The 15980-nt window shown below is 40.0% G+C and overlaps 1 protein-coding gene across 1 annotated transcript; it reads left to right on the top strand.

Annotated features, from left to right (window-relative positions):
* Window positions 1-7365: 7365 nt before the first annotated feature.
* On the top strand, window positions 7366-15521 carry bic (bicaudal). The gene is made up of 2 exons (XM_019062396.2): window positions 7366-7965; window positions 15165-15521. The coding sequence occupies exons 1-2, from the start codon at window positions 7531-7533 to the stop codon at window positions 15177-15179; spliced, it is 450 nt and encodes a 149-aa protein (XP_018917941.1). The 5' UTR covers window positions 7366-7530; the 3' UTR covers window positions 15180-15521.
* The last annotated feature ends 459 nt before the right edge of the window (window positions 15522-15980 follow it).

The raw sequence follows: 15980 nt of genomic DNA, 5'->3' as shown, positions 1-15980 counted from the left end.
ACGCACATTATATTTTCCTTTACTACATATTTTTTTTCATCAATTAAAATGAGAATAATCCATACAGAGTGTGCAAACATTTCAAAGTCATGAGTTAAAAAACGCTGACTCCGCGAGATTAAATATTAGAGCCTAACACAAAGCGGATTGGCGGCGCACTGGCGCCTACAAACCTAACAGGATACGCAGGGATACTTCACGCATTGCGCAACGCGTGAAGTATCCCTGTTAGGTTTGTAGCGTTCAGCGCTGGCTGCCCGCCCGCCGCGCCGCGCCGCAGCGTACCGCGGCGCTTGAAGCAACTATTTTACACCAGAGGTATTGCACAGTAACATACGAAATTGAAGGCGCTCCAACATATTGCCAACCCATAGGGATGGCAGGCATCCTTCAAAAGTACAGAGCTTTCCTCGCAAATTAAATCAAGATACTGCAGCCCAAAAAGAGAGCGGTAGTCCAAAAACTCACTAAGTCATAGCATCTGTAATTTGTAACGTTTAGCATACACTTTATCGCCAGACTGTTTCTTTATCGCCATCGGCTATAAAATGCTATAAGAAATTGTGTTTCCGGCTATAGAAGCTATCGGAAATCTTACAGCCGGCTGTAGGTCTATGGTATTGTGGAACACAGATTGTACTGCCAATTTTTATCAGGGTGGTTCCTTTTTGCTGAATGCAATCAATATGTACAGTATTAAAATCTGCAAAATTATTTTCCTTTGAAATTAACAGTTTTTTGGTTAAAAGCAAAAGCTATTTGCTATTAGATAATCATGAAGAAGCAATATTTTTACAACACTGTGACCGTGCTGGTTCCTTTTTGCTAAATGCGATCCACTTAAGACTTGAGCAACTTAGTTGACCTAAGTCAAGAGACTATGAATCGAGCGTCAGAGTCTTCTATTGTCTCAGGCGCGATCCTCGGTGAAACTTGTTTTCGGTGTAAAGCGCCTTCAATCTTACATGATACACTACGCTCTTCCCTGAGGTTTTAGTTGCCAAGTCGAATCGAACTGAACCTAGGGTCATCAGGAAGTTCTCTTTTTGCCCTTTCTCATTGCCCCAAAAATTATACTTCTCATACAATTAATGCTACGATTTTGACAAACTTTAAATTAGACGCGGACCTACCTTAAACTTTTCAAAACCCGCGATTTATTTTCTTTCGGTTTTTTTTTTTTTTTTTTTTTTTTTTTGTAGATGCGAACCATTGTAATTAGTTTTAAAAACTCAGACCCTATGTTACGCTATTGAATTTTACTCAAAGTTTGTTTATAGTAGTATGTTAAGGATCTCCTGGAACCTCTCCCAGTCACAATGTAAACCATATCGGTGGCTAAAGCAGTGGCGTGGCGTGAATTGCGATGTATAGATTGTTATGCCATTTAAACCTATGGTAAAGAATCGATTATTAAGGTGTTCGCTGCGGACACCCAGTTTATCGATCCTTTTCCATAGGTTTAAATGGCATAACAATCAATATATCGCAAAGCACGCCACGCCACTGGGCTAAAGTGCGGAACCGCGTATATCCATAATTGTGACGATGCAGACTTCCTTTCACGGGTAGGTACTTCATTTCTTCTTTTAAAACTAGCTAACCCTTATTTGTTGTATGAATTAATCGTTGATTTTGGAGAGAATCTACACTGTACGGTATTTTTTCGACAAAAGAGTCAGTTGGAGTCGAATTTTTTTGTTTTTTTAAAGTTAGGAGATCAGTCTTTTTAGGGCCGGATTTACCTACTTGCCGCCTATGGGACGCCTGTATTTGCCGCCCCCTTTTCATTCGTTTTGAAACATCGATACAAACCATCAGGGGTGCATGAGACGCGTCTACTCGTGTTGAGCACATTTTTTGTGAAAGCCCTGTTAACACTAGCAAAAGTTAAGCTCCGTAAACCTATCTCTGTGTGGACAAGGCCGCTCATCTATAAGAAATGAGCGAAAAATTATGGAAGAATAAACATGAATGTGGTTTGATAAGATTAATTTCCGCCACCGTGCGGTGCCGACCGCACTGTGTTTGGCGCATTGCGTAAAGTATCCATACAGTCTTGTAGGCTCTGTGCGTTTCGCGCCAACCGCTGCTGACCGCACTGCGTTTGACGCAATGCGTGAAGTATTCATGGAGTCTTGAAGGCGCTAATGTGCGTTTCGTGTTGACCGGCGTGCCGAGGGCTTCTCCTATTCATCTCAAGTCCTGGTCATCATTGTTCTCTGCGCCGCTGCGCCAATCTAGGCCAAATTGTGTGTTTGGTTCTTCTCTCAACTAGACTAATGAAAGGTGCTGTCTCTTTTATCACCGAAAGACGAACAAATTGGAAATTACTATACTTTAACTCTCAGGAAATGAGAGATTTTGTCGCCTTTTCTCGTTTGTAATTTTATTTCTGAATCCGATTTTTTTTTTATACGTACGTTTGAAAAAATTGCAAAATTTGCCGCCCCCTAAATCCGGCCCTGCGTCTTATGATGCTCCCCAAAAACAATTTCTTGCTTTCCTTCAATATAATATTCCAGCATAGAAGTAAAGCCGAAAATCACTTGGATTGCATTTTGCAAAAAGGAACCACTAGCATTGCAATGTTGCTAAGATTGTGCAACTTCTTTTGTCTTGGAGGAAAAACCCGATTATCCATTAATAGTTTCCATTTTACTCGCTAAAAACTGTGAATTTAAGACAAAAATTACCATCTAAATTTCATAGTTTTTCAAAATGTCCGCAATTTTATTGCAAAGGATGAAGTTGCACAATCTGAGCATCATTGCAATGCTAGTGGTTCCTTTTTGCAAAATGCAATCCACTTGTTGTTTTCATGCAACGGTACGCAGTAAAGGATTAACATACTTTTTTTCAAACTTCCTTGATTTTTCTTCACTGATCGGAGAATATTCCGTCTAATTTTCAAGCCATAAAGTTGGCTTGTCTCCATGCGAAAAATTTTAAGAGGAGCGGAAATTTTGAAACAGCGCAATTGAGATACGTCGTTTCGCACTTTGGTCATCGATATAGTGTCTCCTCCAGGGCCGGACTGGCTAAGGCAGCTAGGCAGCGATCGCCGACTATTCCTGAATTTATTCTTCAATAAATGAAATGAATCCATGAAAAAGTGAAAAATCCTAGAAAAAAATCCTTGAATTTATTCTTCAATAAATGAAATGAATCCTTGAAAAACCCTCGTTTTTTCCAGTCCTTGAGGGTTTAACTCATAAGACCTTCTCTGAGGCCCCTACGGCCGGAAAAAGGTAACCTCAGGGGCCCCTGAAAAGATGCCAGCAAGGGCCCCTCAGCGATCGAAAAATATGAGCTTCAAGGGCCCTGGAGCGGCCCTCGAAGCTATATTTTCCCGGCCTCTAAGGGTTTTTTACTTTAAACAGCATGACTCTTTCTCTGAGACCCCTATAGCCCGAAGAAGGTCACTTCTGGGGCCCTTGAAAAGATGTCAGCAGGGGCCCCTGACCCTGGGCTCGAAAAAAAGAGTTTCACTTTCAGGGGCCCTTCCGGGTCTCGAAAACTCTTTTTTCCGGTCTTTGAAGGTTATTCACTTTAAAATGACTTCTTTTTTGAGGCACCCCTACTGGCCCTGCAGCCGGGAGAAGGTAACTTCAGGGGCGGGGCCTCTGAAAAGATACCAGCAGAGGCCCCTGCGTAAAAGTTTGAGGAGGTTATGTGCTTCTTTATCAACAAGAGGAATCGCCGAATTTTTCAAAAAATATCTAAAAAATAGGTGACATTTTCGGAGGCGCTATTTATCAAATTTCAATGCGAAAAGAGCCTAAAACTTCTATTTTCAGGGGTTAAATTTTCAAAATTTTACGGGGGAGGACCCCCAGACCCCCCTCCATCCCTGGGGGGCGACCCCCCAGACTCCCCATAGGGGCCCAGTTTTTACGTCAGGGGCCCCAAAATCCTAGTAGCTGCCTAACTTTTTTTACGCCAGTCCGACTCTGCTAAGGAGAAGAGCTACTTAAGGAACGACTATGAATATGGCCTTTTCTGCCGTGATAGCGAAGAGTGCAGTAATAGTGCTCGCTAGGATGAACCTCGAGACACATTAAAGCATGTGCTAACCATGGCTCATATAGACATGCACTTCAGTGGCGTGGCGTGAATGATCGATTATCGATATTTCCCCATTTGAGGCTATGGTAAAGAATCGATTATCAAGGTGTTCGCTGCGAACACTATTTATCGATTCATTTCCCTAGGTTTAAATTGTAGATCAATCGATATATCGCAAAGCACGCCACGCCACTGATGCACTTAGTGCTCTCTTCGCTATCACGGCAGTCTTCTGCTGACATTGACCGATACGCGGTTATTATTACAAAGTCACAAAATTTTCGTGGGGGGCCATCGGTCGGGGGGGGGGGGGGGGGCTGCCATCCCTCTCTGAGAGCCCCTGGTTACGCTCAGGTAGGTGGCTGAATCCGCCGAATCTAAAGGTCTCAATCGGTGAGAAATATTTTTCCGGTGAACAGTCGGCAGTCACACGAGTCAGAGTCCAAATGAGAGCAATGGCAATCAAACAAGCGCTAATTACCGCGACTGCTAATCTCTCAACTCCCAGCCGCATGCGAAACACTTTCCTAATAGTCATGCGTCAACCAAATCATCATCATATGTGTGGCATCGCGGTTGGCCCACCGCCGTACAGTGGATCGAGTCAATGAGAGAGGTCGGACATGAAATTTCTAACTATATAACTGTAAATTTTGACGTTTATTTCGTCACATTTTACATTTCAAGGGGTGTTTTAGCAAGAAAACTTCACGAGAAAACCAATGAAACCGCTTTTGGAACCTCAAAATTTTGTGGAAAGGGGGTGCTAAGCCTCCAAAGTTTCCAAATTTTGTCCGACCTCTCCTATTGACTCGATCCACTGTGCGCCGCGCGCCGCGCGTCGCGACGCACTGGTAATAGGACGCGTTTAAATAATGAAGATCTATATCCATTCTGATATGAGCTTCCTATAAGAATACTCACACGATATAGGGCTCATGTCACGAATGGCAGTGGCGTGGCGTGAATTGCGATGTATCGATTGTTATGCAATTTAAACCTATGGTAAAGAATCGATTATTAAGGTGTTCGCTGCGAACACCCTGTTTATCGATCCTTCCCCATAGTTTTAAATGGCATAACAATCGATAAATCGCAATTCACGCCACGCCACTGACGAATGGATATAGTTCCCTCTGATGTAAATACGGTCAATAATTCGCTTCTCATCCGGCAAAATGACCCGCGTTTAAATTTTGCGATGGGCTCTATTATGCTCATATATCCGTACAACATAGCACCATACTATCCATGCTTCTAGAAAAAAATTCACCGAATAGTGATGAAATCAGACGGGTGTGCAAAATTTGGCATGAGCCTCAAAATACGTCAGGCCGTAATCTAGTTGAGGTTCTAAAATCCAATATTTGGTAAAAATTTCAAGCCATAAAGTTTCTCGTCGGAAAAATATATTAGGAGCGAAAATTTAAAAACCCCGGAATAGAGATACGGGGTTTCACACTTTGGCTATCGATACTCATTCATTTTAATTATTTTCCTCGTCATGTTTTTCTGCTTATTTTGATATATTTATCGAATTATTTTTTATTGGTTTTTTCTGTTTCCCACATTCAACCCAAAATTTGTGCGCCCGCTTCCTGCCTCCTCAAAATTTTTAATTTTTAACTTCGCTGTGCCTCATAGCCAATAGTTGCTTTGGAGCTAATATTAATTTGATTCTGACATATTACTACTATGTACTATTTCCCCCCCTCTCTCTCCCTTTCCCCCTCCTCTTTCTCCCTCCTCCCTCTCTCCCTCTCTCCCCTCCCTCTCCCTCCAATACAATAGTTTTTTTTAATTAATATTATTATTATTTATGTATTACTTATGTTCCCACAAATTAGCGTTTTCAATTAGGTGGAATTACACAAATTCAGGGATAACTAGAGTACTTGTAGAAAGAACAATAGCGTAAAGCGGGCAAGGGGATGGGGGGAGGGGTTAAGGGGGATACCACGTAGCATCGGACGGCTGATTTTTAACTTTTCTTTATAGACTAGAATGTATGAAGATTTTAACTGGTGATTTCGGATTCTTCCTGTTTCCTGAACATCAAAGCATACTTTTGTTACTTTTTCCCCGCAGATAGAAATAAGTAAAATCACAGATGACTTATCACTTTTTAATTCAAAACGACGACGCTCCTCCCCGCCATTCGTCCCTGTCACAGGTATTGAAATACCAGCAACTTGTTCATTTCTTAAACTTATAAATTTCCTATGCATATTCAGTTCACTCATTAGGGATGGCTGGATTTTGCACACTTTCCTCTTTTTTAGTCCTATCTCCCAGCCATCACCTTAAATTACCCATTACTTTAATTACTGAACTTGCAGCTGATAGCTCCACTGATTATAGCCAGCCAATAGCGTGTAAACTTGTTGTCTCACCATCTGTGACGTCAGCAAGCCTATAAAAGCTTGAGTTGCCCATTCCTCATGGTCCTTTTACCATCTTGACCCGTAGTACTACGTTATGCCATTCTCTCTCCGTAGGCATTATTTATTCTAAGTGTGACTATTCAATCTTTGTAAATCTGTAACTCTCTTCCAAATTCAATAACAAATCTTTCGGTCCAATCAAAACCTTTTTCGTTCAATTGTTGCTCTCCCACAACTCCACTTAATTTTCCGCCGCGTCAAGGATTCTTTAGACGTTTTTCAGTCCGTCTAAAACGCAACCTAATCCTTCGACGTGACAGTCCCCCCCCCCCCTTCCCGACCACCTCTTCGCCCAGGAGCCGGCGTCTGTTCGCAACTCTCAAGTAATCAATGCAGGCACATGCTCACACCTTGGTTATCTCCATGTATTTCCTTTAATTTATTACACTACGATGTAAACATTGTGTAAAATAGTGCAAACGCTGCAATAATCATTATTGTTTTCACTTACTCTCGCTTTCATGAGCGGTAATCGCTATCGAGTTTGCCAAATCTTCTCTGATAATTACCTTATTTAGTATGTCTGCTTATGCTAAATAAATTTATAATTTAGCAAACCGGCAACAAAGCAAAGATGGTCGCTCCAATGCAGGCAAACGCGTAAAACAAAATGTCCAGAGAGACCCATGGCGTTTTGAAACTTCACATGAGAATTTTCATAATTCAACAATCTCAAACTCTAAATTTAACGTGTTATTTGTCTAAAATTTGAATAATTTTGCATTAATTCTCGAAATTCTGATTTTTATGACTCAAAAATCCAATTTAGTTTTGCTTAGTTCTTTCACATGCAAACAGTGTACTCGTCTCAGAGTTGCTATATCTGATCACAGCCTTCATGTTTTCCGAAATAATCATTGCTCGGGCCATTTTGTGTGTTCTCCGTGAATTACTGTAGCACGTGTTTGTAGTTTTAACTTCAACTCGAACTTTGTGGAATGTGGTAATCATAAGTATCCTTATCCTTTTCATTTTATACATTAACTCCCTAGTTCTTTGCCTTATTTAAACCTCCATCATGAATTCCGACAAGCTGAAGAAACTTCAAGCCCAAGTCAGAATTGGTGGGAAAGGCACACCAAGAAGAAAGAAGAAGGTCGTTCACACTACCGCCGCTGACGATAAGAAACTACAAAGTTCACTAAAGAAATTGGCCGTTAACGCCATTCCTGGTATCGAAGAAGTCAACATGATAAAAGACGATGGCACGGTGATTCACTTCAATAACCCTAAGGCACAAGCATCTCTACCCGCTAACACAATTGCCATAAATGGCCATGGTGAAATTAAACAAATTACTGATATGTTACCGAATATTTTAAGTCAACTAGGACCAGAAGGTTTAACACAGCTGAAGCGTCTAGCCACTAGTGTCTCAAGTAATGCACCAGTTCCGAAACCACCCGTAGAAGAAGATGACGATATTCCAGAACTAATCGAAAACTTTGACGCGGTGAGTTTTGCACATGTTTCTGTGGTTGTTGAATGTCTTTTACGAGAGTTTTCTGCATCAGGCTATATTTTGGTTTGTTCCCTAGAGGTTGAAGACTAAAACCTCATTCATCGCTAAGGATAATGCTCCAAGTTGGATGGTGTGGTGAAATACTGGTAGCAGGAAGGAAACAGGCAGTAGTATGAGTCAGCATCTAGGTTTGGTAGTAGAAGTGCAACATTTCCAATAAGGCGTCAGTATTAGGAGTTAGCATAGTGATTTTTTGGTAGTCAAATGTAAGGTGTCATGTAGTATGAATTCAGTCTAGGTTAAGGTTAGCATCTCTTAGTAGGTATCGAGCGCATGCACACCATTCAGCCACCAATCAGCCATCAACGAACGTGAGGAGGTATTACATGCTTTGGGGATATCATGTCAGGTTCACATTCCTCTATCCTACTGTTCAATTCTCTGTTCAAAGTTCTTCAGTGTGCAGGATCTTCTTTCACATTTTTTGCTGGCATGATCTTGATGCCAGTCCCTAGAATTTTGCAGATCATGCGGCTCTTTTCTCCCGCAATTGGAAATTCAGTGCCTGTTGACTGACCTCATTCTTCAGGGCTTTTTTTTTTAAATTAGGTAACAGGGTGGATTGAAGTGGAACGCACTGGTACAGAATCCTGAACAATCAGGACCAATCCTAAGCGTTCCAAGTGATAAAAAAATTCAAACTTTGTGGTTGGTTTGGTTTGTTACTGTTTTCATTTGTTAAGGATGGAAACTCTCTCGAATTAGGTTAGGATCACATTGGAACGCAACCGCGGAAGAGCGATCCACCCATTCCATCCTGATCCACGCTAAATTTAATACTTGATCAAAGAATCTAGAGCATTTGTGAATGTTGGATTCAATCACCTGGTCAAGTGCAGCATTTTATCTCACCTGCTTTGTATTAACGCGTCATTCAAACTCATCAGTCAGTAGTAAGGAAACAGGAACATTCCTCCTCCTTTGTTAACCCATCCCCCAAGAGGAGAGCCATGGAGCTGATGAAGAGACAGACTTTACGTTGTAATCACATTCTATAACATCACTGCAATTTTGCTTGCGCTCTGTTTTTACCCATACAAGCAAACTTCCTGTTCTGCCGTGCTGAGATAGAACGCCGTATGAAAGTTCAAGAGTTGCTAAATTTCCTTCAATAAAATGTTTATTCTTACGGAACGTTATGAATACTTTTCCTCGAAATTTTCAGGAACTTTAGGTAAAGTTGCGCGCACAATTATCTGAAAAATTGGAAGAAGAATTTGCTCAAGTTTACCCAGGAATTTGTGTTTTATTGAAGGAAATTTGGCAACGCCTGAAGGTTCATACAGCGTTTTGCTGTAGCACGGCAGTGTAGTGATTGTACACTGCGCAATGATCTTTGTTTACATCCATTATTAGGAGTGGGTTTTTTGGTTTCTTAATTTCAAATTAACCGGTCATCAGGCGCTTACCCAAGAAAAATAATACCGCCATCAATAATTATCTACAAAGAAATACTTAATTTACAAATTGCTGAAAATATGCGAAACAGGATCCAAGAATATAAGGGGGGGGGGGGGGGACACCGTGACTGAGGCACATAAAAGAAAAAGACTTCTTGCTTTGGCTGGTGGCATGGCCAGGATCTGCTATAGCAATGATGATAAGTAGTTAGATGTGACGTTAAAAAATCGGTACACTCTGTTATGGCTATGGTAGCTGTATTATCATACTGAAATCTTGATGGTTTTTAATAATTCACGAATGAATGACTATGCATCTGTTCTATAAGCAGTAGTCCCTGAATCTTGAATTCTATGGCCTGAATCGATGTTTTGTAATTGTTTGTTGTGGTTAATTAAACTGTGTTGGAACCCAAAGACATGTTGTAACATCCAGGTAGAGTTTGCTCATGGTGACCATGGCCTGGGAAAATTAGGGAATACTTAAGTTCATTGCGAAATGAAAAATAAATTATTGGATTTGGAAATTAGTGTCGTACAGTGGGAGTTTTCACTCTTTCCACTTAATTATCAGCTTATTTTAAAGTTGGTGGTCTGTGTTACCTTGGCTTAGAAGAACTAGTGAAAAGGCGAAAGAGTTAATTTTCCCCAACTTGGGGAAAAAATCTCAAATACAGTGGTTTCTTCTTCTCCTTTGTCTGGAGTTACAGACATACTTAAAACATGATCATTGTAAAATTTATTAAAAATTAGATCAAAATTAGATCTGAGAGCTCCAATAATTAGCAACATTAGTTGCAGCGTCATTTGCCTTATATTGCATTGTACATTATTTGCTAGTATAGTGGTGGAATTCCATTTCAAAATTCCAATAGAAGTGGTATGTCAAGTTGAGTATTCTTTATGGCTTAAGATTTGACTGAGTAGACATAAAAGAGAAATCATTGACCTCTGTCAGTGAGTCAAGGCTGACCAAACCTGTTTCAAGCCATCTGATCACCAGTGGCAGCTGATTCATTCAGCTCAGCCACATGCAGCATACAGCTTCATCTCTCCATTGCATCACTTTTACTTGATTCTACCCTAGTGTTTCCATACCCAGCCACCTCTGTGCCTCACTGCCCCATTCTCTAGCTGTGTCCCCAGGTTTCCCCCTCCCCGCCCCTTGCAATTGTCAGTTCTACTTTTCCCTCCCAAAATATGCTCTCAAGCTTAATTTGACAAGAAAATTCAAGGTGTCTTTATAGGTTCAAAGTTGCATTTCTCCAGAGGAGATAATAAGAACAAAGTTTAATTACTTTTTCACGACAAAAATAATTTTTCTTGACTTCAAATGTTTGACAAAAGTAAATTTACAACCAGGTACCCAGTTGAATTCAAATCTACTCAAAACTAATTATTTTTCCAAAATACAACTTTGCATCTTTGTTGAAGTTGGTCCACGGTGATGGGGAAATAAATTAAAAAACGTTCAAAACTTATGATACATGTCAAACCAATTAAGTTATACGTTTAATTGACTATCGTAGATTTGCATGGGGACAAACGAGTGTAAATTTCAATCGGGATTGAATCTTGAGCTTTTTTAAGTTAGGACCTTTGGTCAAATTCTACAGTCTGCTTTATTTTTGAAATTGTACGTACGGATCTACAGAAACTATTGTAGAGATACTCAGTACTCTGTAGTTGTATTTGAAAATAAGTTAAAATCAAGCAGACAGATGTAATTGAAACCAGCCTAGCTACATCAGAAAAATAGGCAAAAAATAAGATTTTCTCTATTTCTCTGATTTTAATATCAGAAAAGAGCCTCGCCAAGTTTCGCCCCTTTTTTTTATACCCGAGTTGGTCAACCGGACTGTGCTCAAATGAAAGCCTATGGTAAGGCAAACTTCCATGCAAAGTTTCAACTTGAAGTGAAACCTCGTTTAGGCTGTACAGCGTTGCCAATTTTCCAGTTTCATGTGCTAAAATCAAGGATATTGGACTATTAATCCGGTGCATAAGTAGACTAGTACACCCAAGTTGGTCAACGGGACAGGGCTCAAACGAAAGCTTATGGTAAGGCAAACTTCCTGGAAAAGTTTCAACTTGAAGTGAAACCTCGTTTAGGCTGTACAGCGTTGCCAATTTTCCATTTTTATGCGCTAAACTCACGAAATACTGAATCGTCATGGTTCAACAGACTTTTATACCCGAGTTGGTCAACGAGACAAGGCTCAAACGAAAGCTTATAGTAAGGCAAACTTCCAGGAAAAGTTTCAACTTGAAGTGAAACCTCGTTTAGGCTGTACAGCGTTGCCAATTTTCCATTTTTATGCGCTAAACTCACGAAATACTGAATCGTCATGGTTCAACAGACTTTTATACCCGAGTTGGTCAACGAGACAAGGCTCAAACGAAAGCTTATAGTAAGGCAAACTTCCAGGAAAAGTTTCAACTTGAAGTGAAACCTCGTTTAGGCTGTACAGCGTCGCCAATTTTCCATTTTTATGCGCTGTACTCACGAAATACTGAATCATCATGGTTCAACAGACTATTATACCCGAGTTGGTCAACGAGACAAGGCTCAAACGAAAGCTTATAGTAAGGCAAACTTCCAGGAAAAGTTTCAACTTGAAGTGAAACCTCGTTTAGGCTGTACAGCGTTGCCAATTTTCCATTTTTATGCGCTGTACTCACGAAATACTGAATCGTCATGGTTCAACAGACTTTTATACCCGAGTTGGTCAACGAGACAAGGCTCAAACGAAAGCTTATGGTAAGGCAAACTTCCAGGAAAAGTTTCAACTTGAAGTGAAACCTCGTTTAGGCTGTACAGCGTCGCCAATTTTCCATTTTTATGCGCTGTACTCACGAAATACTGAATCATCATGGTTCAACAGACTATTATACCCGAGTTGGCCAACGAGACAAGGCTCAAACGAAAGCCTATGGTAAGGCAAACTTCCAGGAAAAGTTTCAACTTGAAGTGAAACCTCGTTTAGGCTGTACAGCGTCGCCAATTTTCCATTTTTATGCGCTGTACTCACGAAATACTGAATCATCATGGTTCAACAGACTATTATACCCGAGTTGGTCAACGAGACAAGGCTCAAACGAAAGCTTATAGTAAGGCAAACTTCCAGGAAAAGTTTCAACTTGAAGTGAAACCTCGTTTAGGCTGTACAGCGTTGCCAATTTTCCATTTTTATGCGCTGTACTCACGAAATACTGAATCGTCATGGTTCAACAGACTTTTATACCCGAGTTGGTCAACGAGACAAGGCTCAAACGAAAGCTTATGGTAAGGCAAACTTCCAGGAAAAGTTTCAACTTGAAGTGAAACCTCGTTTAGGCTGTACAGCGTCGCCAATTTTCCATTTTTATGCGCTGTACTCACGAAATACTGAATCATCATGGTTCAACAGACTATTATACCCGAGTTGGCCAACGAGACAAGGCTCAAACGAAAGCTTATGGTAAGGCAAACTTCCAGGAAAAGTTTCAACTTGAAGTGAAACCTCGTTTAGGCTGTACAGCGTTGCCAATTTTCCATTTTTATGTGCCAAAATGAAGGAATTCGGGACTAATAGTCCAATGCATCATAATTAAACAGGCTAATGCATCGGTCTACGAGCTGAATACTACCTAGAGATTGAATAGCAGCGCAACTAAAGGCCATCCTGAACTTTTCGAAGCAGTGTTGCCAATTTATTATTAATTTTTTTAACATAAAATTAGGGTTTTTCCGAGATTTTTTGCGGAAAACGTACCTTCATGGGCTATAACTTTGATGAGTATGGGCTAAACATTACGACTCGATAGTAAATGAACGCTACTGACGGAGAAAATTGAATTCCGAACGCAATGTTGCCAAGTATATTTTAATTTCTTACAAAAATTAAATATTTTCTCACGTGAATGCTTCGATAACGTAATTTCAAAGGCATTCATGTCATTCTGATGACTGAATATCACCATGGCATAGTACATGATTTCTGTTCAAGGCAAAAATGGAAAGTTATACGTATAACAGAGTATAACGTTGCCAAATTGTGTACATTTATTTTCAACACTGCTTCGAAAAGTTCACGATGGCCTTTAGTTGCGCTTCTATTCGATCTCAGGGTAGTATTCAGCTCGTAGACCGATGCACTAGTCTGTTTAATTATGATGCATTGGACTATTAGTCCCGAATTCCTTCATTTTGGCACATAAAAATGGAAAATTGGCAACGCTGTGCAGCCTAAACGAGGTTTCACTTCAAGTTGAAACTTTTCCCGGAAGTTTGCCTTACCATAAGCTTTCGTTTGAGCCTTGTCTCGTTGACCAACTCGGGTATACTAGTCTGTTGAACCATGATGATTCAGTATTTCGTGAGTATAGTGCATAAAAATGGAAAATTGGCATTGCTGTACAGCCTAAACGAGGTTTCACTTCAAGTTGAAACTTTTCCTGGAAGTTTGCCTTACTATAAGCTTTCGTTTGAGCCTTGTCTCGTTGACCAACTCGGGTATAATAGTCTGTTGAACCATGATGATTCAGTATTTCGTGAGTACAGCGCATAAAAATGGAAAATTGGCGACGCTGTACAGCCTAAACGAGGTTTCACTTCAAGTTGAAACTTTTCCTGGAAGTTTGCCTTACCATAAGCTTTCGTTTGAGCCCTGTCCCGTTGACCAACTCGGGTATAAAAGTCTGTTGAACCATGACGATTCAGTATTTCGTGAGTACAGCGCATAAAAATGGAAAATTGGCAACGCTGTACAGCCTAAACGAGGTTTCACTTCAAGTTGAAACTTTTCCTGGAAGTTTGCCTTACTATAAGCTTTCGTTTGAGCCTTGTCTCGTTGACCAACTCGGGTATAATAGTCTGTTGAACCATGACGATTCAGTATTTCGTGAGTATAGCGCATAAAAATGGAAAATTGGCAACGCTGTACAGCCTAAACGAGGTTTCACTTCAAGTTGAAACTTTTCCTGGAAGTTTGCCTTACTATAAGCTTTCGTTTGAGCCTTGTCTCGTTGACCAACTCGGGTATAAAAGTCTGTTGAACCATGACGATTCAGTATTTCGTGAGTTTAGCGCATAAAAATGGAAAATTGGCAACGCTGTACAGCCTAAACGAGGTTTCACTTCAAGTTGAAACTTTTCCTGGAAGTTTGCCTTACCATAAGCTTTCGTTTGAGCCCTGTCCCGTTGACCAACTTGGGTGTACTAGTCTACTTATGCACCGGATTAATAGTCCAATATCCTTGATTTTAGCACATGAAACTGGAAAATTGGCAACGCTGTACAGCCTAAACCAGAGGTCACTTCAAGTTGAAACTTTGCATGGAAGTTTGCCTTACCATAGGCTTTCATTTGAGCACTGTCCCGTTGACCAACTCGGGTATAAAGAAAGGGGCGAAAAAACACCACTTTTTGGCGAGGCTCTTTCAGGAAGTTTAAAGAAGTCAGGGAAAATCCGGAAATATCAGGGAAATTACAAAAGTACTGTAGAAAAGTTAAGTTACCTTTATTTGCTCCAGATTGGGTTTGACGCTTTGAACAATGAAATTTGCTTGAAAACTATATCAAATTATGTCTTTTCATCCATCTAGCACACCTTCAATTGCTTGGGGATTTTACCAAACTGTTACAGGGAAATGTCAGGGAATTTCATTCTCTAAATTCTTTGCCAACTCTGGGTATTACCAGCCTTAATCCTTCGATTTTCTAATTCGTTCTATTTTTGTTTTTTGCAGCGTTGTACCCAGTAAACTTCTGTTTGTTGCTGTGGTTAGTTCTACGAAGAAACAAACACAAGTCACCGGATCCTTGCATTTGAACTTTAAACCAGAAAATCAAGTCTCCTCAAAACAACAGAAGTAATTTTTTTGTGATTTAATCAACTCCCGTGCTTGTTTTTCATTTTATCTTTTCACAGCCCTCTTTTTTTGTTATCGATTAATTTTAATATAATATTTAAATTTAAGCCTGTAAGGAATTGTTTACTTTTCTTTACATTTTGCAGTTTCTACTCCTTGTCTGTATCCAGACAAACCCTACATTGGTTTAATCGAAGTTATGAAAAATGAATACAAAGCATTTTTATTCAGAAATTTAACGTTTTGTTTATCCCTATTTCGAATGAATGGAGAGCTGTACTGCCATGCTGAGAAAAAACGCTGTACGAACATTTAGATGTTGCAAAATTTCCCTTGATAGAATATTTAGTTTTGAAAATGAAATGAATATTTTTCCTTGAAATTTTTAGATTTTTACCTAAATCAAATTTTAGATGACACTCATAAAATGGAAGAAAAACATTCACAATTTTTACAATAAATTCGTAATAATACATCAATAATCTTATCAGAGGATATTCGTCATTATCCGAAGGCTCATATGGCGTTCTTCCACGGCACAACAGTGTAAGTCAGGATGCGTAATTTTGTAAATTGTCAAGACCTCAGTTTCTGAACTTCTTGTAGTTCGCTTGAAGATTTCTTGAAGACCAAGCATTGTAATTATGGACCTCAAGACATGTCATCAAAATTCCTTTCATACCGTCAAAGGAA

This window comes from Bemisia tabaci, chromosome 8 (assembly GCF_918797505.1).
Source record: "Bemisia tabaci chromosome 8, PGI_BMITA_v3".
NCBI classification, from domain to species: domain Eukaryota; kingdom Metazoa; phylum Arthropoda; class Insecta; order Hemiptera; family Aleyrodidae; genus Bemisia; species Bemisia tabaci.
The sequence above is the reverse complement of the archived record's forward strand: the minus strand, read 5'-3'. Positions and strand labels throughout refer to the sequence as shown.

Excerpts from the sequence above, each read along its gene's own strand:
- bic (XM_019062396.2), top strand. The coding sequence starts at position 7,531 with ATGAATTCCGACAAGCTGAAGAAACTTCAAGCCCAAGTCAGAATTGGT.